Source organism: Capsella rubella, unplaced genomic scaffold (assembly GCF_000375325.1).
Source record: "Capsella rubella cultivar Monte Gargano unplaced genomic scaffold, Caprub1_0 scaffold_7, whole genome shotgun sequence".
NCBI classification, from domain to species: Eukaryota; Viridiplantae; Streptophyta; class Magnoliopsida; order Brassicales; family Brassicaceae; genus Capsella; species Capsella rubella.
The window spans coordinates 3,215,043-3,237,981 of NW_006238917.1; the positions used below are offsets into that span (position 1 = coordinate 3,215,043).

The 22,939-nt window shown below is 38.1% G+C and overlaps 7 protein-coding genes across 9 annotated transcripts; 3 read left to right on the forward strand and 4 right to left on the reverse strand.

The window, feature by feature from the left end:
- The first annotated feature begins 148 nt into the window (after window positions 1-148).
- LOC17879235 lies at window positions 149-1,363 on the forward strand. Its single transcript, XM_006284925.2, has 2 exons — window positions 149-264; window positions 835-1,363. Exons 1-2 carry the CDS (start codon window positions 207-209, stop codon window positions 1,149-1,151), a joined length of 375 nt encoding a protein of 124 aa, XP_006284987.1. The 5' UTR covers window positions 149-206; the 3' UTR covers window positions 1,152-1,363.
- Window positions 1,364-2,348: 985 nt separating this feature from the next.
- Window positions 2,349-2,963, forward strand: LOC17878815. The gene is made up of 2 exons (XM_006285771.1): window positions 2,349-2,406; window positions 2,629-2,963. Exons 1-2 carry the CDS (start codon window positions 2,349-2,351, stop codon window positions 2,961-2,963), a joined length of 393 nt encoding a protein of 130 aa, XP_006285833.1.
- A 1,541-nt stretch (window positions 2,964-4,504) lies between these two features.
- LOC17879059 (protein PHOX4) lies at window positions 4,505-7,850 on the forward strand. 2 transcript variants are annotated; one of them, XR_002833115.1, is made up of 3 exons: window positions 4,505-6,872; window positions 6,997-7,224; window positions 7,476-7,850. XR_002833115.1 is itself a non-coding variant. In XM_023779831.1 (2 exons), the coding sequence occupies exons 1-2, from the start codon at window positions 4,682-4,684 to the stop codon at window positions 7,158-7,160; spliced, it is 2,355 nt and encodes a 784-aa protein (XP_023635599.1). In that variant the 5' UTR covers window positions 4,505-4,681; the 3' UTR covers window positions 7,161-7,414. The 2 variants fall into 2 exon arrangements, 1 of the variants encoding a protein (XP_023635599.1); XM_023779831.1 differs by lacking the exon at window positions 7,476-7,850 and having other exon boundaries at window positions 6,997-7,414.
- A 447-nt stretch (window positions 7,851-8,297) lies between these two features.
- On the reverse strand, window positions 8,298-10,715 carry LOC17878190 (calcium uptake protein, mitochondrial). Of its 2 annotated transcripts, XM_023779832.1 has the most exons (7): window positions 10,259-10,715; window positions 10,090-10,157; window positions 9,723-9,946; window positions 9,536-9,619; window positions 9,103-9,316; window positions 8,715-9,011; window positions 8,298-8,601 (listed from the first exon to the last, which is right to left on the reverse strand). In XM_023779832.1, the coding sequence occupies exons 1-7, from the start codon at window positions 10,662-10,664 to the stop codon at window positions 8,530-8,532; spliced, it is 1,365 nt and encodes a 454-aa protein (XP_023635600.1). In that variant the 5' UTR covers window positions 10,665-10,715; the 3' UTR covers window positions 8,298-8,529. The 2 variants fall into 2 exon arrangements, with proteins under 2 accessions (XP_023635600.1, XP_006283595.1); XM_006283533.2 differs by having other exon boundaries at window positions 8,298-9,011; window positions 10,259-10,713.
- A 381-nt stretch (window positions 10,716-11,096) lies between these two features.
- Window positions 11,097-15,637, reverse strand: LOC17880880 (neurochondrin). The gene is made up of 17 exons (XM_006282508.2): window positions 15,387-15,637; window positions 15,112-15,262; window positions 14,859-14,995; window positions 14,551-14,654; window positions 14,359-14,454; window positions 14,000-14,093; window positions 13,594-13,708; window positions 13,309-13,505; window positions 12,965-13,056; window positions 12,821-12,876; window positions 12,483-12,572; window positions 12,286-12,385; window positions 12,022-12,126; window positions 11,860-11,932; window positions 11,592-11,755; window positions 11,412-11,454; window positions 11,097-11,312 (listed from the first exon to the last, which is right to left on the reverse strand). The coding sequence occupies exons 1-17, from the start codon at window positions 15,577-15,579 to the stop codon at window positions 11,260-11,262; spliced, it is 1,863 nt and encodes a 620-aa protein (XP_006282570.1). The 5' UTR covers window positions 15,580-15,637; the 3' UTR covers window positions 11,097-11,259.
- Window positions 15,638-15,855: 218 nt separating this feature from the next.
- LOC17879051 (homeobox protein knotted-1-like 5) lies at window positions 15,856-18,273 on the reverse strand. The gene is made up of 6 exons (XM_006283855.2): window positions 17,646-18,273; window positions 17,076-17,196; window positions 16,776-16,975; window positions 16,555-16,686; window positions 16,336-16,475; window positions 15,856-16,256 (listed from the first exon to the last, which is right to left on the reverse strand). Exons 1-6 carry the CDS (start codon window positions 18,183-18,185, stop codon window positions 16,241-16,243), a joined length of 1,149 nt encoding a protein of 382 aa, XP_006283917.1. The 5' UTR covers window positions 18,186-18,273; the 3' UTR covers window positions 15,856-16,240.
- A 1,282-nt stretch (window positions 18,274-19,555) lies between these two features.
- Window positions 19,556-22,312, reverse strand: LOC17879509. The gene is made up of 5 exons (XM_006284277.2): window positions 21,744-22,312; window positions 20,478-20,534; window positions 20,330-20,392; window positions 20,149-20,217; window positions 19,556-20,047 (listed from the first exon to the last, which is right to left on the reverse strand). The coding sequence occupies exons 1-5, from the start codon at window positions 22,173-22,175 to the stop codon at window positions 19,868-19,870; spliced, it is 801 nt and encodes a 266-aa protein (XP_006284339.1). The 5' UTR covers window positions 22,176-22,312; the 3' UTR covers window positions 19,556-19,867.
- Window positions 22,313-22,939: the final 627 nt, after the last annotated feature.

Below are 22,939 nucleotides of genomic sequence, written 5' to 3' on the forward strand. Positions count from 1 at the left end.
TTCTTCTTTCTATTTTCCTTTTTTGTCGAAAATATGTTTCTCGGTTCTTTGTGAAACCAATACTCGTTTCTAAATAATTTAAGGCAGCAACAGATCAATTAAACTTAAACCTATGCAATGAATATAAATTGGGTTCATCTCTCTCTCTCTCTCTCTCTCTCTCTCTCTCTCTCAACACACAAGTAACAATCCAATAACAATTGACAATGGCATTTGCCCGTAAATGTTTTCTTGTTTTTTTGGTTCTCTCTATGGTCTCTCAAGGTAATTTTGATCGAATCTCTCGAACAACCTTTTTGTATGTACGTACGTAGTTCCATGCCTTCTTTTATTTATCATCTTGAGTGTCTAATTAGGACTTATCAGTTTGATCTCTAGATTTTTGGATCATATATATAATATGAACTAAGATCGAATCTCACCTTGGTTCGTTGTGAAGCGTTTACGGTCTCCGCTCAGATTCATTTTTTTGTTTTTGTTTTTTTTTAAAGCAAATTTATCTTGCATTATCACATGTTTTCAGTAAAACTGAGGTTTTCACTTTAATCCTTTGATCGATTTATTTATCTTTCAGTTACGTTTATTTTCATTCAGTTACATTTGTTTTATATTAATTTGGTCTTCAGATCGTTTTTTTTTTCCTTTGGATACTAGTATACTATATCATAGTGATTCAATAAAATTAAAATCCTAAAAAGTGACTTGTTGTCGGAAAACACCGTTATAGATTTTCCATATGCAATCAATTATTATTATCGACGTTTGTTTTTTATTTTTATAATCATAAGATACAAAACTAATGAAAGGATGATAAAACAATAACCTACACAACAGGACTGTGCCATTGCACTTTCGGTAAGATCCAGATCGGAACGGTGAGAACCGGGAGAGAAATCGCTGGACAACCAGAGTGGAAAGTGACGGTAAGCAACACGTGCAAATGTTTTCAGAAGCACGTGACTCTGTCTTGCGGAGGGTTTGCTCCTGCGAAGCCTGTCAAGCCATCGCTGCTTCGCCCACAAGGAAACACGTGTCTTCTGATTAAAGGAGCAGCTCTGCCAGCTGGCGCAACCGCTCAGTTCGCTTACGCCGGCCAGCCTTACATCTTCAGACCCGTAGGTTCCACAGTCGACCCACGTTGCAAGAACTGACTTCTTCCCTCTGTTACGAATTCTTATTAATTAAAAAACATTTGTGGTTATCATATATTTCTTGCTACTCAAGGACGAGGATGTTTCTTATTGTCCAAGAAACTGGATTTATGAATTCTTGTGTGAAACTTGAGTTTTACATACAGAATTAGATGTTAGACGATTATGCATATATATGATCATCTGAGGAATAATCTCTTCATCTTCACTTTCTTCCTCAACACCAACGCCTCTCTCATCATCTCCCGACGTTACTTCGCTTCATATTCTGCATCATCTTGAATTCTTGATCATATTCTTTGTTTGTGCACTCGATCGCCTTCTTCTGTTCTTCATTATCTTTAATATTCCTCAGTCCTCACTTGCGTCTTTATTATCATCTTTCACTTTCGTCAAAGAATGGACTGTAGGTGATGTGAACAGTGCCCGAACCAACGTCCAGTCAAAATTATCAAATTGTTCAGAACATTTCTCATTAATTCCCCCTAAAATGTTTTCTTCCACCCGTTTTCAACTTTCCATTTCTTTCTTCTTTTTTCCCAATAATTAGACGTGTATTCTTTGACTTGGAAAGTAAAATATTTATTCAAAAGGATTTAGACTTTTCTCACATAGATTTTGTCAACTTTGAGATTGAACACTCATTTCTCAAAGGTTTGATCCATTGCCACATCAAAATTTCAATGTTTTGTTTAAAGTTTAATATGTAAGAAAAGTCCAAATTCATATTTGTGGTGCGGAATGCTTTCAAAACCTGTTGGTAGATGTACAATGAGCTAGTGAAATTAGATTTTTTTTTTCTTTTAGGATCTTGTGTAAGTAAATATCTTGATTGAATTTAGTTTAATGATTTCGTTAAGGAACAAAATATGTTATTCTTAGATGTGTAATTTAATATTTACCAAAAAAAATTAGTATGATCTTTTTCATTAATAATATGAAATTTTGACTAATACCAACTATATTTGATACCTTAATTCTCCAAAATTCACTTTGAATTCATTGTTTCTTCTTTTGTCAAGTAGTATATTTTGTTTATATATTCTTGTGAAATCAAGAATCGTATCTCTGTATATTAGTTAAGGCAGTAAGAAAGATTTAAACATATGCAATATGCAATTATGAATATAAATTAGACCGGTTGATAATTTCTCATCTCCACGAATTTAAAGACACATACGTTTAACAATAATAACAATGGCGCTTGCTCTTAGATATTATATTGTTGTTCTTCTTCTCTCTATGGTTTCTCAAGGTAATGTAACCGAATCTCTAACAGCGTAACGTTGTGTTTGTATCCCAGAATTGTCATACTTTTCGGTACATATATATATAAAATATCTGTTGTCAATGTCTAGCTAATTCAATTAATTCTGTTAGGACTAGGTTTGACTTTTCGATTTTTTGATTATTTATGAAACATTTTTGGAGCGGCTGATGAAAGGAGTGTGTCTTAATTAAACTATATAACCCACAGGACTGTGCCACTGCAATTTCAGTAAGATCCAGATCGGAACGGTAAGAACCGGGAGAGAAATCGCCGGACAACCGGAGTGGGAAGTGACGGTGATCAACACGTGCAATTGTCTTCAAAAGCACGTGACTCTGTCATGCGGAGGTTTTGCTCCTGTGAAGCGTGTCGAGCCATGGCTACTGCTCCCACAAGGAAGGACCTGTCTCATGATCAAAGGGGAGGCTTTGCCAGCTGGCGCCTCAGCTAAGTTCAGTTACGCCGGCGAGCCTTACATCTTCAGACCCATCGGTTCCTCCGTCGACCGAAGTTGCAAGAATTATGAGAATAAAAACTTATAAAACTCGATAGGATGATATGGTTTCTTTTGTCTCAAGTAAAACCGAAGTTTTCTTGTTTGTCCAAGAAACTGAGTTGTGGTTCTTTTTGTGAAACTTGCGTTACACATACATAGATTAAGCATCGTCAAAGAATAATGTTTGATATCATGTCCTTTTTATTAGTCGGTGGATGAGTATTGTGTTTTCATCTACGCCTTCATTATGATATTTATCATCAATTCATCATCATGATCACCATTATATACACTATCATCAATATTTACACTTTTAATGCACCATCTACGTACATTATTGGCATCCATCAACTTCATCTTCTGCAACCCTCTTGTTATTCCTCACTAACTTATTTAATCATCTTCGTTGTTTGCTTCCTCGCCTTCTTCATTGTCTTCAACATCTTCCCGCCATCTACTCGCGTCTTTCTTCAAAGCATGGAGTAGAAGAAGGGATTGTGAACCTAAAAGAGACCCCAACAAAAAAAAAACCTTTCTAAAAGAGACCGATACCAATGATTCACAAAAACCTTGCGTTTGTGTGAAGTTCACTAGAGAACCTATCATGCAAAGTACCTCTCTGCACAAATATATAAAGATAAAAATAATTCCAAAGCCATGTGAGATCAATGAGATGAAAACAGAGCACATTCCAAATAAACAAAGCAACATCATGATACCTAAATATATAATCCCCTATCAGTTCAAATCAGTAGAAATATTGTATAGAATTTGATGCAAATTACGAACGTAATTAAGACTGAACGTTTGTTTTCGGACGGGAAACACGCGGCCCTTTCTGGTTAGTTGTTGTGGGGAAAATTTAGGTTAGGCCTTAAAATTTATGTTCAGAACCGTATTGGGCCAGCGGCAATTTAGGTTAGGCCTTAAAATAAGCCCATCATCATTGGTTCGAAATCGTGCATTAGCCGGTAAATCTTTTTTTTTATATAACAGTGAAGCTGAACATATGCAAATCGAGAAGTAAAACGTAAATGGCACCTGCTCTAAAGTTACAGCTTTTTAACCAATAAGGGACAATAGTTGACACAATCTAAACTTTTTGAAGTTACTACGTACAAAGATGATTTTTTCCTTTTGTTTTGCTTGATTTAATTCGATTTTTGTTTTTTTTCAGATGTCAACCAAAAAGAACAATTAATATGTCTTTTTCAGTTGAATTTTTACATATCGTAATCACCACTATTGTAGAAAGACAAAAACTTTAATTATTTTGTTTGTGGGGGAAAAAACTCTAATAATTTATGTAGCAAGCTAAGCTCAACTCTTTTTTTTTTTTTTTTTTTTTGGTCAACAACTAAGCTCAACTCTTTTAATTTGATTAAAAAGCTGGAAAAATAAATATTCCATCTTTCCAGCAAAACAAAACCAAAATGACTTTTCGTGGTCGGTGTTATTGTTTGCTAATTTGAACAATCAATCTGTGTTTTTATATTTTAAATATATATATATATATATATATATATATATTATATATAAAGTGGATTAGGGTTCACTCCACCTAGAGAGAGATAAAGTCGTGTGGTGCTACTCTGGCATTTCCACCAAACCATTTAGTGTACGGAAACGTTTCTTCCCCTTCTCACGATCGGTCAATCAAATAGATTTCGAATAATATAATCCTCTGTTTCATTCCTCTCTGCTCCGTCTCATTTGAACTTCGATTTTAATTCATTAGACTTTTATTGTATATGCTCTGATTAAATGGGAAAGCCGACGGCGAAGAAGAAACATCCGGAGACTCCCAAAGATGCTTCCGGCGGCGGCGGAGCCAAGTCAGGGAAGACTTACCATCGTTCTACTACTTCGAGGGCCTTTGACGAAGATATGGAGATTTTCATCGGCAGAGCACTTGAGCTCAAAGAAGAAGGCAACAAGCTCTTCCAGAAACGCGACCACGAAGGAGCGATGCTGAGTTTCGACAAGGCCTTGAAGCTCTTGCCTAAGGATCATATCGATGTAGCTTATCTCAGAACGAGCATGGCTTCTTGTTATATGCAAATGGGATTAGGCGAGTATCCCAATGCTATTAGCGAATGTAATCTGGCATTGGAGGCTTCTCCTAGGTACAGTAAGGCCTTGCTGAGGCGTTCTCGGTGTTACGAGGCTTTGAATAAGTTGGACTACGCGTTTAGGGATGCTCGTATTGTTTTGAATATGGAGCCCGAAAATGTCTCTGCCAACGAAATCTTTGATAGGGTGAAGAAAGTGTTGGTAGATAAAGGTGTTGATGTGGATGAAATGGAGAAGAACTTCGTTAATGTTCAGCCTGTTGGCGCTGCTCGTTTGAAGAAGATTGTTAAGGAGAGGTTGAGGAATAAGAGGAAGAAGAAGAAGAGCGCTGGAAAGGATGAGCAACTTTTGAAGAGCAAGGTTGAGAGTCCAAAGGTTGTTGACAAGGGAGACCAAGCGGAGAGCAGAAATAAGCTGAAGGAGGAAAAGAACGATAGGTTCGAGATTGATGGGAAGATTAATGGCGATAGAGAATATAAGAAAACAAGTTTCAAGGGTGATAAAGGACAGAAAAAGAAAAATGGTGGTAATAAGGCAGGGGAAGAGAGGAAGCTGGAGGATAAGGTTGTTGTCATGGACAAAGAGGTCATTGCCTCTGAGATTGTTGAAGGCGGAGGAAACACAAAAGAAGAGGCGGCAAAAGTTACTAGGACTGTCAAGCTGGTACACGGAGATGATATAAGGTGGGCACAGTTGCCACTGGATTCTAGTGTTAGACTTGTAAGAGATGTAATCAGGGATCGCTTTCCTGCTCTTAGGAGTTTCCTCATTAAATATAAGGATACAGAAGGTGATTTGGTAACCATTACCACGACAGATGAGCTGAGACTAGCTGCTTCTACTCATGATAAACTTGGCTCCCTTAGGTTATATATAGCAGAGGTTAACCCCGACCAAGAACCAACCTATGACGTCATGAGCAATACTGAATCAACTGACAAGGTTGCCAAGAGATTGAGCAGCCTTGCGGACAATGGAAGTGTCGGAGTATACATGGAGTCTGACAAAGCATCTACGTGCTTTGAGAACTGGATTTTCCAGTTTGCGCAATTGTTCAAGAACCATGTTGGGTTTGATTCTGATTCGTACTTGGACCTTCATGACCTTGGGATGAAGTTGTATACAGAAGCAATGGAGGATGCTGTCACTGGTGAAGATGCGCAAGGACTCTTTGAAATCGCTGCTGATAAGTTCCAAGAAATGGGTGCACTAGCTTTGTTTAACTGGGGTAACGTTCACATGTCCAAGGCAAGAAAGCAGGTCTGTTTTCCTGAGGATGCCTCGAGAGAAGCTATAATAGAAGCGGTTGAGGCTGCATTTGTGTGGACACAGAACGAGTACAACAAAGCTGCTGAGAAATACGAAGAAGCGATTAAGGTTAAACCTGATTTTTACGAAGCTCTTCTAGCACTTGGGCAAGAGCAGTTTGAACAGGCCAAGCTTTGCTGGTATCATGCACTCAAAACCAAGGTAGACTTAGAAAGTGAGGCCTCCCAGGAGGTCCTGAAGCTCTATAACAAAGCTGAAGATAGTATGGAGAGGGGTATGCAGATTTGGGAAGAGATGGAAGAACGTCGTCTAAATGGAATCTCCAAGCTAGATAAACATAAAAACATGTTGCGGAAGATGGAGTTGGATGAATTGTTTAGCGAAGCTTCAGAAGAAGAAACTGTGGAGCAGACAGCTAATATGAGTTCTCAGATTAACCTCTTGTGGGGTTCGTTGCTATATGAACGGTCTATTGTGGAGTACAAGCTCGGATTACCAACATGGGATGAATGTTTGGAGGTTGCAGTGGAGAAATTTGAACTAGCTGGAGCTTCTGCAACTGATATAGCTGTGATGGTAAAGAATCATTGTTCAAGCGAGGGTGCCCTTGAAGGTAATCCATTTTTGGCATGAATACCAAACTCTAGAGACGTTACAATCCAATAATGGCCCTCTGTTAGTTTTCTTTTTGCTGTGCTGATATGAGGTGTGATATAACAATCTTGTAACAAATGCAGGTATGGGATTCAAGATTGACGAAATAGTACAGGCATGGAACGAGATGTATGATGCCAAGAGATGGCAGATGGGTGTACCATCTTTCCGGCTAGAACCGATGTTCCGAAGACGATCCCCGAAACTGCATGATATCTTAGAGAATGTATTTTCAGGGCCTGCTTGACCAAAATATTGTTCTCATGTACACACACAGATATCAGCTGCCATCAGATTTTGTGTATCACTAGGTAAGTAGTAACTCATTCATAGGTCCTGGGTTGTTAGTTTTTCATTGGTTGAATGCTATGGACAAATCATTCATGTTGTGGAGCGTGAATAAGGGGGGTTTTAGTTAGATTTATTGCCTTTAAATAATGGTAAAAACTTTTAAGAGATTTCTTGCCGCTATCAAGTTATTTTATCCTTTACAATTCTGTATATGTCTAGGTGTTTGTGGCTCGTTTGCTGGGAAGCTAATCATTTGTATATACTATTGCAGGCACTTTGTTTGTTATTGGGGGTGGGGTGTGCATTTTTTCTCCTCACTATTGGTATGGTTTTGTCATTTTTCCAAAGCAATATTCTTTTTGGGATTTCCACGGGGATATATACTCTTGGCCTCTGCGGTTTTGATGTGGTGGCCGAGACTGATTGAGATTCAGTCAAGAGAAGAAGGTTAGAAGGGCTAATCCTCTTCTCTTCAGATTGATTCAATATTGGTTATTTGTTGTTCTTTGTTTTGTTTGGTTCTATACCATAGCTCTGTATTCTTTGTTGTTCAGTTGGATTAGTTTATATTCTATTCGTGATTGTTGTGTGAATATCTGCGTCGCTTGAAAGAGATTCAGACTTTATTTTAATTTCTTCGATGTCATACCTAATCGTAAAACTCAATAGACCAGCTATCATCACCATATTCATCTCTCTCTCTCTTAAAAGGCTTATTTTACTCGACAATAGGAGTCCTATACGAAGATCCACTTTGATGCATAGAGATTATCATAGACTTTGAATTTCGTCTGGGCAGACACAGGTTGTTTACACCGGTAGTGGCTTTAAGTCCAAGAACGATCAGGTTCTGTCAGGTAAAACATCAAAGGGCATTGGGAATATCGTTGATGTGGGTGGAGAGATCGTCACTTGAACAAGTCCAGGAGGGGTTTGAGGTTTTAAAGAAGTGGAAACACTAGGAACAAGATCTTTGATGAACGCATTCAGAACAGCAAGAAGAAGAGGAAGAACTTAAACGGCAGCGTCGGGAAAAAATAAGAAAGAGAAGAACGAAAGGAAAGGCGAGGTGAGGAAAAAGAAACTTGACATGGATTCGTTAGGCAATTACCATTTATCATTAGATAACAGAGAAAAAAAAGGTTCATAGATCCATCAAACTATATACACAGACCGATTCAGATTTCTTTCTTACAATGCAAGCGTGGAGTAATCATCAATCTCTGGGCTCACTCGTATGAACCCAAGAGCCCAAAAAAACAGTCTTTGAGTTTCATCGGTAAGCCCTAAAGAGGAAAAAGAGTCTTCACGACTAGGAACAGTTCTTAGAACCATTCCATCCATCTGAGAAGTACCGTGACAGACCCTTTGCAATTGGCTGTGCCACATCCCTCTCTCTTCGATGCAGAACCCGCAAAAACTCATCCACACTCAAACTCCCATCTCGATTCGAATCAAACACATGAAACGCAATCTCTATCACATTGTCTGACAGTGTTATTCCACATACCTGAGAAGCTGCTCGTTTGAAGTCCTTCATTGTAAGTAAACCATTGGCTTTGCCATAAGCAAAAAGCGCTAGAGAAAATGGTCCAAGTTTACTGCGTAGCTCATCAAACTGTTTAAATTCCTTTAGTGAGATACGTATGTCCCTGAGATGCGGGTGCTCGCTCAGACCATCAACTCGATCAAGCAGCTTACTCAAATGGTTTGCATCAGCCGCTGCCACCATCGACAACGCAAAATCTTTGGCTGATATACTTCCTCTTCGCTTATAGTCATAATGTGCAAACTCCAGTCTCAGCATCTACATACAACATAAGATAATTCTCTTTCAGCCGGAGCATCTAGTAGTCACATGAGTAAGGAGATGAATTGAAGGGTTAAGAGTAACTTACCTCTTCCGTTAGATCCTTCATAAACTTAATGAATTTATCATGTTTCAGTTTTTCGCTGCCATCTTTTCCAAAGAAGTATTCTACCAAGCCTCCATCCTCGACAGAGCCGGTCATATGTAATCCTGTTCGACGGCCATCTCTGTGGCCTATGCCTTGTCTATGCTGAGATCGCATCAGGCTCATCACTGTCTTAAACTCTTCCTTGTCAACCTCCCTAAAATTATATTTCGTCAGAAGCATCTCGAAGAAATATAAGTTACAAAGGATAGAAGCACTGACCAGATTTACATGACTCAGCGAAAACTCAAAAGAGACTCCAGTGATTCCCACAACCCGTCCGTTTGGAGGATCACAATATGGGAATACGGACCAGAAAAAATGATAGTTACCAAAAGCAGGATTCAAATATGTAGACATTTGAACGACTACTCACCCGTTGTTGTCAGTATCAAACATTTTGAAAGCCACGGCAAAGCTTGATTCAGGAATGCTGAGTAATGTCACAAAGAATATATACCTGTCCCCATACAAAAATATACCAAGTAAAAATTCAATCTTCAAAAAGAAAGAAAAAGAAAGCTGGACAGACAATAGGTAATGACTTGGTTTCAGTAACTCACTCTTTGAAGGATATAAGACCATCGTTATCAACATCAAACAGCATGAAGAACTCGGAAGGAGAGCATCTAAGTTCACCAGGGTTTCTTTCCCCAGTCAGGTAACCTTCTCTTACTAGATGAGACTCTGATGGAGGAAACACCGGCACTATTGCCCGCATCAAATCTGCCGGCTTCATTAGTAATTCTCCTTTTTCTGTCCGAACCGATGCAAAGTACTCGAACACCTAAATACAATTTAGAACAAAACGAATTCAATACTGACACAGAGAACAATCAATCAACATCTATGGTAAAACTTTCCAATCTTATTTAAGAACAAAAGAGATCAAAATAGAAAGCTGAAGGAAAAATAGAATTTCAAATGCACCTTTTCAGGAGGGCTTTGTAATCTCAAACGTTTCTCGTAATTAAAGAAGATCTTCCTTCTATACGCATCTGTTTATTTTCAAATCCAACATAGATTAGCTCATCGAGATAGAGAAAAAAGAAACAAAAATCAATGAAATAAGAAAAAAAAAGAGCAAGGATCGCCGAACCTCCAAAGATGAATCCAGAGCTGTAACCAGGCAACGACAATTTCGGAATAAACGATCTCGCTTTCAGATCGCCGACTTTAGCTCCACAAACAGAAGGCGATGAGCTATCAGCGAATGAGAATAAACTACTCCCACCAAACAAACCAGAGGTCGAGTCAGAATCAGAGGAGGACCAATACAGAAACCCTAAGCCGGAGCCAGCAGTAATCCCGGAGATCCATTTAGCAAGAGATCCGCCAGATACAGTGCGCTTCAAAGGATCGGCGCGGGGAAGAAGAGCCGAGGAGGGAGAAGATTCCGGGAAGGAAGAGGAGCTCCCGTGGATCCTGCGTCGTTGGATGAGAGCGAAAGATCGGTCAACCGACGGTAGAGATGATACTGATCTGTAGTGAGATAAGGCGGGCATAATGATTCTATTCTTCTTCTCTCTTCTTTTTCGCAGATTCTTTTGCGCAAACTAACCTTTCCTTAATGCTTTTATATTTATAAAGGATTTTTATCCAAACTACGCAAAACGCGTTTGTTTCTGTTTACTCTTGTTGTTTGCTGAACACGACGCCGTTTTAGAGATTCTAAATCCTGTCAATCCTTATCTTTATTTTTTAGATTTCCTCAATATAACCAGGTCAAATTTTAGACTGATAAAAAAAACACTATCTAAATTTCGATTTCTTTTTTTCTGTTGAAGTTATAAATAAAACTTTATGCAATTAGTGAGCTATTGCCAAATTTAATAAATATATATATATATATATATATATATATATAAATAAAATAATACTACAACAACGTGAAGCTGATCAAAAAAATAATTTCTCTGCCTAATAGGCTAGTAGTCTTTTTTTTTTTTTGGAAACTATAGGCTAATAGTCTAATAATACTATTGTCTCCCGTAGAAAGCAGCCTGAGCAAAACATAATAGCTTCAACTGATCATGAAAACACTTCATATATATATTTGGACCCCTTGTAGTTGTAGATGAATTTACTTCGAGTCATTGCTCAACGGCAATGTTTCCCGATGGTTGGGAATCGACCTCTCCATCGAGAGTATCCTGTTCAAAATATCAGACAGCACAATCACAGGATAACGATCGAGAAGCTGAGGAAAAAAAAAGTGATGTGAAAAATGAGAGAAGATGTTGAAACCAGACCTGCTGTTATGATTTCAAGAAGATCCGCAGAATCAGAGGTATCCTGCAATGATGTCAGTTAGGCGACAGTTATCTCACTAGTTCCTCTACCAAGAAACTGGAATTTGAACAAGAACTGACTAAATTGAGGACAAGACACTAATCTCTGACAAACACATTATCCAAGTTGCAGATTTATACCTGGCCCCATGAGGACAAGCTTCTTGCTATGAGCCGGGCCACACTATCCAAGGAGCTACCGTCGAAATTAGGTTGCTTGAGTAAAGCCTCTTCTGATGTGAAATCATAGATCAGAGAGCAGATGCTTGCAGCCATCATTACCACCGATGGGTCATTAGTATGATCTATGACAAAAGAAAATAATAAATTGACATATCTTACAAAGTCTTCGATTTTTTGTCAGGAAATTAGCAGGCAGATCAGTATGAAAAATATATATCATTTTCACCTGTCCAATATGCCAAAGCTTTTAATAGTCTGGAAAATGTTGAAATTTCAGGCTTCAAGCTTATTTGTTCCCTCTGTTATTAACATTTAAAAATGTACGGTCATGATTGGAATAGAGCAATGACACACATTTATGCAAGTCTTATCAAGGAGAAGAGACTACCTTCAAAAGAATATTCATAACTGTATCACAAGCCAAGAATATGCTACCATCATCATCAGTATTCTCACCACAGTGCTCGATCAATTTTATTAGGCCTTCAACAACCTGTATTGAAAACAGACAACTCCTTTAAGATTATACAGATGATAAACACCCACTTGAACATATTTTGGCCTAGTATATATATTAAGCAAAAGATGTATATGAGATTTGTTCAAGCATAATGTCATTGGTGTACGGGAGGTAGAAACCCCAGTAACTCACAGCTATATAGCCTCTTGAGGAAGCCAAGAGTTTACATCCTTCTGTCTTCATTGTTGTTTGGCAAAGAAATGGGAGCAGGAAGCACGTGGACAAAAACGGGCTGTCAAAACAAAAACGTTCAGACCAAGTTATTCTAGGAGGCATTACGTAAACAAGCTTTGTAAAAGGACCAAAATTTCAGGGAAATATGCTCAAACCTGGACTCATCTTCGCCCTCCACTGAAAGCATATAATCCAGAAGATCTTGGACCTGCTCTTTGCATGCAACTGGTGTTTCGGCAAGGTAGCTGTTAAAAACACACAAAAAGGTTCAGTGTGTCCCAGCGCGGTAAGGAGGCAATCCATGTTCTTCCATAGGAAGTATTAGTTACACAAATTTTAATGAAGCAGTGAACCACGATTCCATAAACACAAAATTAGCCAATCAGGTATGTACATATTTGACACAAAAATAAACAGAAAGAGAGATTTAAGAAGACACAAAACGGACAGTAAATTCTTAGAAGACCAAAGAGAGATTATCTGTATTCCGTACCTTCCAGTCACTCGCACAGACGCAAGAAGGTCATCTCCTTTCTTATTTCCATGTTCCTGTATGAAACAGAACAAACATGAAAAACATTTTCTACACAAACGGACACTCCAAAGAAGTTTGATGTTTATCAAATATATAGAGTACCTTTGCATCTTTCAGATACTCGAGCACCACTCCCATTATCTCGTTAAGTATTTTAATCACCTTTTGGAAGACAGCTTCATCATTTAAAGTCCCTGCAACGGTAAAGTTCATTCTTTCATGAAGAAAAAGGCTAACATGCATTACCCCAAGCGTAAATATTTCCACTCTATATTTATCTGAACATTTACTAGATATTCAAGCAATGACAACTAAAAGTTCTAAGAAGGTTCACAAAATCATAACATAATATAACAGAAAGATGATTAAAGAAAAAATATTGTATAGGATGAATATATTAGCAGACTGGAAACATTATTAAACATGATTTAAGATTTATCTTATACCTTCATTTTCACCAATAGATGAAATATGTTTGATGATCTTTTCTACCAAAGAAAACATGATCGGTAGATACCGTTGCTTCAGGAGAATGTCTTCAACAGTTGAATTGTTCTTAGGAGCTTCATACTTCTTGTAAGCGAGATCATTTAACAAAACGGAAATCTCAACATGTGATGACTCTAATACCAGCAGAAGACACCTAAAAAAGAATTCAGAATGATGTGTATCCTTCTGCATTATGAAAATGTAAGTTAAGTGAGAGTGTAAAACAAAGATGTTTTGTTTACCTATCAGCTGGAAGATCAACATTGGGTAATTTCACCCGACCAATAAGCCACTTATCACCCAATATTGACATCATATTCTCAGCCAGAATCAACGCATGAAGCTTTTCCGAAGGTGCTACAGATGAGCAAGACAGGTTTGTTAAGTATCTTAAAAGCTTCAATAGCATAAAGGATGTAACACTGTATCAATAAAATATGACCCCAAATGATCGTAAAGTCTGTGCTTTTTGTGAAGTACAGATCATGGAATCCATGACACTGATACTATTGTTTCATAAGTGAGAAAAAGAGGGGACTATTGTCAGACAACAAGTAGATTAAACTAAGGCCTGGCAAGAAAGAAATGCCATAAATGGGTGTGCCATTTCCAGTGCTCCATATAAATAGCTAATAGCTTTCAACTTACCCACACGGTTCTGCAGAATTGCCACAACACCAGTCCGCATATAGTCTGCCCAATTGTTGTCGGGCATGGAACGAAGCGGGTCGTGAAGAAGAGCCTAGGCATAAAAAAAAGTTCCATGAGAAACATATAAACAGATTGGTACACCAAAAAAAAATGTAGAACTTCTACACTGGAAACATATCATGCATACATCAAGACAATGTAGCTCCAGTTCTCTTTTAATTTTGCTGGAAAAGAGAAAATTAAAATTTAGGGTGCCAATAAATTCACATGTATCAAGTGCGTGACTATACCTAAAAGCATAATTTCACTTTAACTACAGCTACTTTTCTGAAGAACGTTAAGAAATGATAACTCACAGAATACTCTGACGAGAAGACTGCAGACAGTAGATGGAGTGCTTCAAACTTCAGGGCATTATGCAACACCGCAAATTGCCGTGCGACAGCAGCAACCTGAATAACAGATAACACTAAGTTCAACTCCAACTTAAGGCAGGTTTCGTAAATATTGCAAAAACAAGAGAAAGATAGCCAAGTAAGTAGACTCACCACCAAAGACAGTTCTAAGAAGCGTTCAACATTCATGCTCTCACCAGATAGCTTAGTAACCAATAACTGTAGAATCTTTATAGCAACCTCCATGGCATGCGAACCTGAATAACATGTCTCACATTAGCTTTCACGGAGAAATCATTCTCAAAAATCCATCTATCTCAAACATGGCATATTTGCTTTAACACCAATTACAATCAATTCCCCATCAGAGAAACTTAATATTTTCCAAAAGACATTCTCTAGTATCTGATGTGGCTTGTATACACAATAAAACAATGTAAAACAAATGAACAAGTAATTACCATCAGGTAGATCAGACATCTGGGGTGCTATCACTCTCAACCCTCCAGAGTTTATCAAAGTCATGACGCCAGCTTCACGAGCCGTGGACACCAAATACAGAAGTTCATAGCAATCTTCGAGAATGTTTGTAGTTAGTCTGAAATTCCAAAAGCCAAATTCCTAACTTAAAATGTAATACACAGAAGCAAAAATTGAGAAAAAAAAACTTCAATAGAAAACCACAGATAGAAAGAATCAGGAGATCTAACATACCGTTTCGACATTATTTCGAGAATAAGGGGAATTCTGGAGACCATCTCTTCTGAAGAAGCTATCTCCGGAACACGGCAGAAGGCAGCAAGAACAGTTACAGATAGCTGCAGATACACATCACGATTATCAACTCCATCACCACTGCCACTCCCTGCCAAACAAAAAAAATAAAAATCGAAACCAGTCAAAACCCAACACACTAGAGAGCAACAACTAAAAATTAAATCTCTGTAGAAACCCCAAGATGGGTATAGTATCCAGAGGGTTTGGTTTACCAGTCCGGAGAAGACGGTCGAGAAAATGAGTACCGACGGCTTCATAGACCTTCTGGAGTGAAGCGACGTCATCGCTTTTGCAGAATTTAGTGACGAGAAGTAGACCGGCGAGCCTCTGCTCGTCCCTCTCTCCTTTCAATAGCTTAAGGCAATCGTCAAGCGACGGAGATCGTTCCTCTTGTGGTGCTGCCATAATCACCCAAACTCACTGAGTAAACAAAAGAAGACGAAGTCACTCGGGAGAATGAAAAAGAAAATTGAAAATTACAAATTACAACAAAGTTCATTCGTCGCGACGAAGAAATCTTTATTATTCAATCAGACTTTGGGCCAATATTAATTAATGGGCTTTTTAATTTCACTTTTGTGTAAATAATCTAACATTAACCTAATTAAGGAAATTATGAAAGTTGGTAACATTTTTTTTGGAAGAAACACAAAAGGATTTGGCAATTTAATCATATTCATCTGCTGCCAACATCATAGTAGCATATTCCAAGCTAGTGTGTAGTTTAATAATGATGAATATTGCTTGATACATTACATACGGACCATATTGGCACTTTACAGATAAAGCTTCACACGTGTTTATGCGTTCGGTACAAGACGCAAACCAACAATACAGATCGCTTCCATAAACTACTTTATGTACACATATAACAAAGACACACATTATAAGCCGCTAAAACCAACAATTCAGACTCTAGAATCCGGTTTTATAGGCACACCGGTACCACCCTACGCTAAACACAATCTGTACGATCGTGGAACCGGAGGAGAAACTATCTCTTTCACATCTGGTTCCCTTGAATTCACATGGTCAAGAACCATCCTCTTGTTAGCCAGCATTTCACCTAAGACTTGCCGGTCCTGAGTTTGATTAAGAAAGAATGTCTTGACCGGTTTTGATGGAATTGCACAAGGGGAAAATGAGAGTATCTTGATTTACCTTTTACGTTTGTTCTTGGAGAGAGTAGATGATGTGGAAGTATTGCTGTTCCAGTTTCTCTTCCTCTGGTTGATGAACCAATTGTTGATTTGTTTCAACTGCAAACCGGTTTCTTGAACCAGTTTTGCCTTGTCTTCCTCCTGCAATTCCAAAACAAAATTAAGAATCAGAACCCGCTTTAGACAATGTCGTACCAAACTTCCTGGCTGAGGTTCTTACAGTTGGGTATGGCCATTTCGAGTGAGTACGCCACCACTCTTTCAGTACAGAAGTTGTATCCCCCGGGAGCTTCCCCGCTCTTCTCTTCCTCATTATCTCTTCTCTTATGTCCACAATCTTCTCTTTGAAACCCTACAGAGGAAAAAAACCATGCGACAAGATAAAAACATTGTGTTTTGTTTGGTGTAATGTTAAACATTGAAACTTGCTCAAGCAACTACCTGTTTAAGCTCATGCTTCAGTTCTTTCTTCACACGTTCCATCAAGGATCTCTCTCGTTCGGTTGGAACAAGAGGACCAAACCCCATCAAGCAATCTGAGCCGTCCAAACTCCCATCAAACATGTTGACCTCGCTGTCTACTTGATTATCATCTTCATCATCCGACATTGTCTTACCATTACTTTCACTTGGAGAAACTCCTACAAACCAGAAGAAAGACAAAAGCGACTAAAATCAAGACACTTCTAAAGCGAGAAGGCAACAGCAAAAAAAAAAAGAAAGAAAGATTTGGGACGTTACCAGTTAGGGATTGCAATGATTGTTCGATCTCCCAACAAGCCGTAATGGCTTCCATTGCATGGACACAAACGTGGTGTTGGAGTTGTTCTTTGAATGAACATAACAACACAACATAATGTGACTGCATTATCATAAACAAAGATAAAGTTCCAATTCATAAGACATACAAACAGAACGTTACAAAAAAAAATAAAGAAAATAAATATTATGTTTCTTTCTCCAAGACAAAACTCAGAAGACATACAAAACCCTTTTTAGTAAGAAGCATAGAAACTATATGCCACCAAGAAAGAAGCAATATCCAACAAATACGATATATTTGAGTCAGACCAAGGTTCATAATTCGAATTCAGCTAACCAAAGAGGAGAAGCAAATATCAAATCGATTTCAAGACACAAAAATCATGAACAATGAACCACACACATACACAAAAATCCGAACGTGACACTCAGCTAGTAAACAGAATTCAAATGCAGAATCGTTAACAGTTGAAAACATTAAAATTGTGCATGATAAACCCTATCCAAATTTGAACCTGGAGTCGAAAATAAAAAAAAACATCAACTAACCATGAAATGATCAAGTTCCTTGTTGTCCACAACGACACCAAGAGTGGAGTATTTCTCGGCGACGGTGTGGAACTGACTGAGCTGAGCATCGATCCTCGGAATCTGGTCAACGGGAGTCGCAACCCTAAGGCAAGCCACATGAGCCGCAAGAAGCTGTTCGTACATCGGATGTCTCAAAATCGCGGCCTTATAGCTAGCGCTCCGCCAATCTTCACCTCCAACAACGCCAAGTACAGTTTCACCATCGGCGTTGACTCCGTCGATAACTTCAGAACGGACTTCTCCGGTGTTTTGGATCTCCGTGTGGAAAGAGAGCCACCGTGGGTTAGCATCAGGAGCGGAATTGTCTCCGTTGCGGGGCGGAGGAGCGAGATCGGAATCCGCCGTGGCAAGGGTGGAAGGGAGGTTGAGGAAACTGGTGGTGACAAGGGAAGGCGTTTCAGGGAAGTGACGCTGTGGGGGAGGAGGTTGATCGGAGAAGTGTCGGAGAGGAAGGTCTTCTTCTTGTGGAGGAAGAAGATGAGAGCTGTTAAACGACATTGTTCTCCTGCGTTTTGGGGTAGTCGGAGAAGAGAAGAGAGAGAGAGAGAGGACTATTTTTCTCTTTCCCCTAGTTTATTTGTTGTGAGGACGACCAAAGTGTCTGTCTGTGTTCTTTAATTAAAAATCTTGAATACTCTTTTTTTTTCTTTTTTTTCTTTTTTTTTTTGGCGCAACTTCATTTTATTAATGTCAACGACGTATAAAGAGCTGTAACCAAATTGGAACATAAATAAGAAAATAACAAAAGCATGAAAATCACAAGTTTGGTGAGTGAGAGCATTCATGGAAGTGAGTTTAAATTTTTGTTTTATCTAATTTTCACAAAACTTGTAAAAGGTTGTGTACTTGTAGGTATGTATGAGCCACACTGTGGTCGTGCATACGTTTTGAGGATATCATTTTTGGTGTTATTAACTTCGGGATGCAAAAGCTGACCCGTAATTTTGTAAGCATTCCAAATTCTATGGACGTTATTTTGAACAAATTTAGTTAAATATGTGTCTATGGAGAAGATAATTCTCTATCTAAAAATCATTGTGACCTATTAACCAGTCGTCCATGTTCTCTTGCCTTGCATTATTATGTACGTAGCAGCACCATTACTGAGTAAGACACTCCTCTAAATCACACAATCCAAGGAATGATCTATACTTTAGTCTTTAAGGATGGACAAAAGGCTGGATAAATTCTTTTTCAAAAAAAAAAAAGGCTGGATAAATCGAAGAATTGAGTCTGCCATGACATGACCCCTATTAAGTGAAGTAGTTTAATTTTTTTATATACAATGACTACTTTAGAGTTATCTCTTTTAGATTTATTTTAAAGCTAACTTATTACATATTTTAGGAATATATATTTTTGATATATCCATATACTAATAAAATACTAACCTTCCAGATTAAATATGATAAAATATAAAGTATTACATTTTTTAAAATGCAAAATGCCATATAAAATTGTTACACAAAAGGAAATATAATTTTTGTATATCTCTGGACAAAAAGACTTGGTATGCATGAAAAAGACTGAAACGAACAAATTAGCTGATAACAACTTGGCATTGCTTAGTATTATATTTCTTTGGCATTTAAAAAAAAGGATATTTTAATCCATGAACACGCCGACAGTACACCAATAGCATTACACCTCCCAAGTTTTTTTAAAATTTAAAATTATTTAGTAGAAAAACCATCATCATGACTCGAGATTAATAATAATACATCTCTCTCTTGTCTTTGGGTTAGTTGAGCAGGGAAACCAAACTAAACTAATATGGCGCATCAACGATATACTGCATCATACTAAATAACAAGGAAAAAAAGTCGATTAGTTGTCCTACTTTTTTTTTTTGTCCTCTTTAACGACAATTTCCAATAAAAGAAAAAGCTTTTTAACTACAACGAATCGGTACAAATGAGAAAGAAGCTAATTTCCCACCTTTCTTCTAGAAAAAATAATAATAATCAAGAAGAGAGTTAAGTAATTGAGCGTTTTACCCCCCAAACATAGAAGGAAACTGAGAAAACAAGAATTGTGAACTCGGGAGATGTTTACCCTCTCTCTCTCTCTTTTTTTTTTTTGAAGTATTACAATTCACTTTCTTTGTTAAAACCTCCAGCTCCCTCCTTCTTTTGACTTGTGTAAAATCATATCGCAACACCTTTCTTCTAGCTAGTTCCTTACAATATCATCTCCTCCTCTGATGGTACCATGTTGAGATCAAAGCTGAAGAACACACTCCCTTTGTTTTCTGATTCACCATTTCTTCCATCTACTCTGCACGATTTTGATACCGCTTGTTGTTTATGGCTGAGATCAACCCGTGTCTCCTTCTTTACACGGCCTGAGTTCAAGTCAAGCTGAAACAAAGAAAACACAAAGAGTCGAAGAACTTGATTCAGCTAAGATGCTCGCAAAAACATTGTTCAGGGAGAATCAAAATTTCTAAAACTGCTTTTACCTTAATTCTCTTCAATCTCTGATTCCTGACGTTTTGTTCGTCAAACGTTGCTCGGAGACTTGCAATCTCCTGTAGAAAATATTGGATTTAATTATTAGAATAAAAAGAAGATGCAAATACGAATGAGAGAAACCATGATATGATAAAAAAAACAAAACAAAAAGTAGCAAGTAGAGTCTACCTTTTCAAGGTCTAGTCTTTCTTTCAGCTTCAAGTTCTCTTCGTTTTTAAGCTCAGAAGATGACTGTCAAAAAAAAAAAACATCAGCTCAATAAAATTCAGAAATGTGGGGGTGAACTTGGAATCCAAGAAAGAGAACATTCTTATACCTTCTTTTTCCTCAATCTCTTAGAGAAGGAACTAGTGATTTCGTTAGTGGGAAAGACCTGCAAAACAAAACAAAAACACAGTTTGATTAGCACTACTAGTTAAGATGCTAAATCTGTAAAATTATTAGTATTAAACAATACACATAAAAATGCTGACGAATAACAACGACAACTGTAGTAGATCTTGTACTTTTTAAAATAAAAACCCAACTTCTTTTAATTTTAACTTATAACATATGGGAGTAGTAAAGTTTATTTTTCCCTCAATAGAAATTTCAAAGAAAAGTAGTCATAAATATCAAAGAATATTTATAGAGAGAGAGAGAGAGAGGGGATGAAGAAGGATGATGCCACATCATGACAATACCGTGTCATGGGGCATCGTCATCACTCTTTTAAGATCACGTGATCCCAATCCCCCCGACAAGATTTACTCGTTTTTCAACTCACCACCTTCCTCCCAAAACGCTACCGTTTGTCCTTCTTACGACCTCTAAACGTAAAGCAAAACGCGCACGTTTGACCAACTAGCTGTGTGTGTGTACTATTCCCATAATCTAATCCAAAGTTTATTATTCCTCTATAGACAAAATAAAAACAATTTGACCGGTTCCTAATTAATCCCCTTCTAACCGGCCAAACGCTCCCCACGGAAGATCCGGTTAAATTCGTACCGGGAAGTTCGGTTACACTTTTTAACCGTCAACCTCCAGATTTATTAAAACACGAGTAATAACACCTATTAAGATTACAGTAGACGATTAGCCAAGTTTTTTAATTATCAAAAGTGAGAAAAAATGGGGGAAAAAAGGAAAAAACGCTTAAAGAGGCTTTGACTTTTTTTTTTTAAAGAGATGGAAAGATTCGTTTAACCTAGAAACAGGATCAACGAAAATGACTCCGGCGGGTGGTTAGAACTGCAAAAGACGGCGGAGGAAATATTTTCCGGCAGATTCGTTAGTAAGTGAAGAAAACAGACTAGTGAGGTTCGTTTCCAACCGTGCGATATAGATGCGAACGTCATCCTAAATTTGAGATTTGTTGATTTTGGAAAACAAAAATGAAGAAAATAAGAGAGAGACGGCGAAGAATCTTCTAAATTACGAAGACACGACTGACGGCGAAATCCGGATTTCCCGGCCAGATCGGAATTTGAAAATTAAGCGAGAAGATGACGGATTCGGAATCGAGAGGAGGAAAACAGAGAGGGAGAAGACAAAACCGAGAAGCACGAGCTGAAAATCACGAAAGGGAGAGAGAAGGTACCTTAGATCCAGATCCTGTAGACGTAGAGCAGCTAGCTTGACGACTAGTATCCTCGAACCCATCAGCTGAAGGAGATGCAGAGCCGCCACGGCTTCCAGATCCGCCACGGCTACCAGATCCGCTACGGTTTCCAGATCCGCCGCTCCAGGAGAGAGGAGTCTTCGGACTAGCTCTAACGGAATCGACATCCTTCTTCATTGAAACGATAACGCCGACGCCGCCGCCAGCGAATCTTGAGGACCGAGAACGTCGCTGACGGATTCCCCATCGTAACGGAGGAAGATTCGTGGCGGCCGGATTATCCGCCACTGCAGTACCAGCATGCTTGAGCCGTAAAAGAAGCTCAACAACCATCTCGTCGTCAGTCATAGCCGTCACCACCCAGTCATCCTTGACCAGAATCTTAGCTGATGTCGACGGAATCCTCTTCATCGTCGCTTGGCAACACTAATCAAAATCTCTAATAGCTCCCGTCGAATCAGATGTAGAAGAGAAGCTCTAAGAGAGAGAGAGATGAAAGGAAGAGAAAGTCACAGAAGAGAGAGAGATGAAAGGAAGAGAAAGTCACAGAAGAGAGAGAGAGAGAGAGGATGGCGAAGAAAGAGAGAGAGAGAGAGGATGGCGAAGAAAGAGAGAGAGAGAGAGAAGGGAAGAAGTTGAAATAGAGAGAAAGAAAAAAAGAGAGCAGATGGGATTCGTGTTATATACGAAGGCGAGGCCTTCTCTATTCTCTAAATTATTCCTCTTTTTATTTTCTTCCTTTGTTCTTTTCGAAAAAATAAAAATTGAATATTTTTTTCCATTTTAATGTCGATGCGAAAATGCAAGATCGGGTCTGTGGCTAGATAGATGGATTGCAGATTTGGATTTAATTTTTATTTCAATTTTTATGAAGAAAATAAAAGTTTTTAATCCTATTAAAACAAATTTGTGGGACCCAAAGGGTATGTGAAAAATAAAATAAAACAATTATTATGTAAAGATTCCCAATAACCCAAATTTTTTTTATTTTTTTTAAATAACAAAATTGTCAGAAAAATAAATTAGGGTTCCGTTTTCTTAATTATCTGGTTAGGTAGAAAAACTCTACATATTTAGCTCAACAGGGCAAACCCATCAATTATGTTTGTGGACTATTAACTATATTGCTTTGTTAATTTGTAAAATAAAGCCAATAAAAAACAAAAATCTGACGT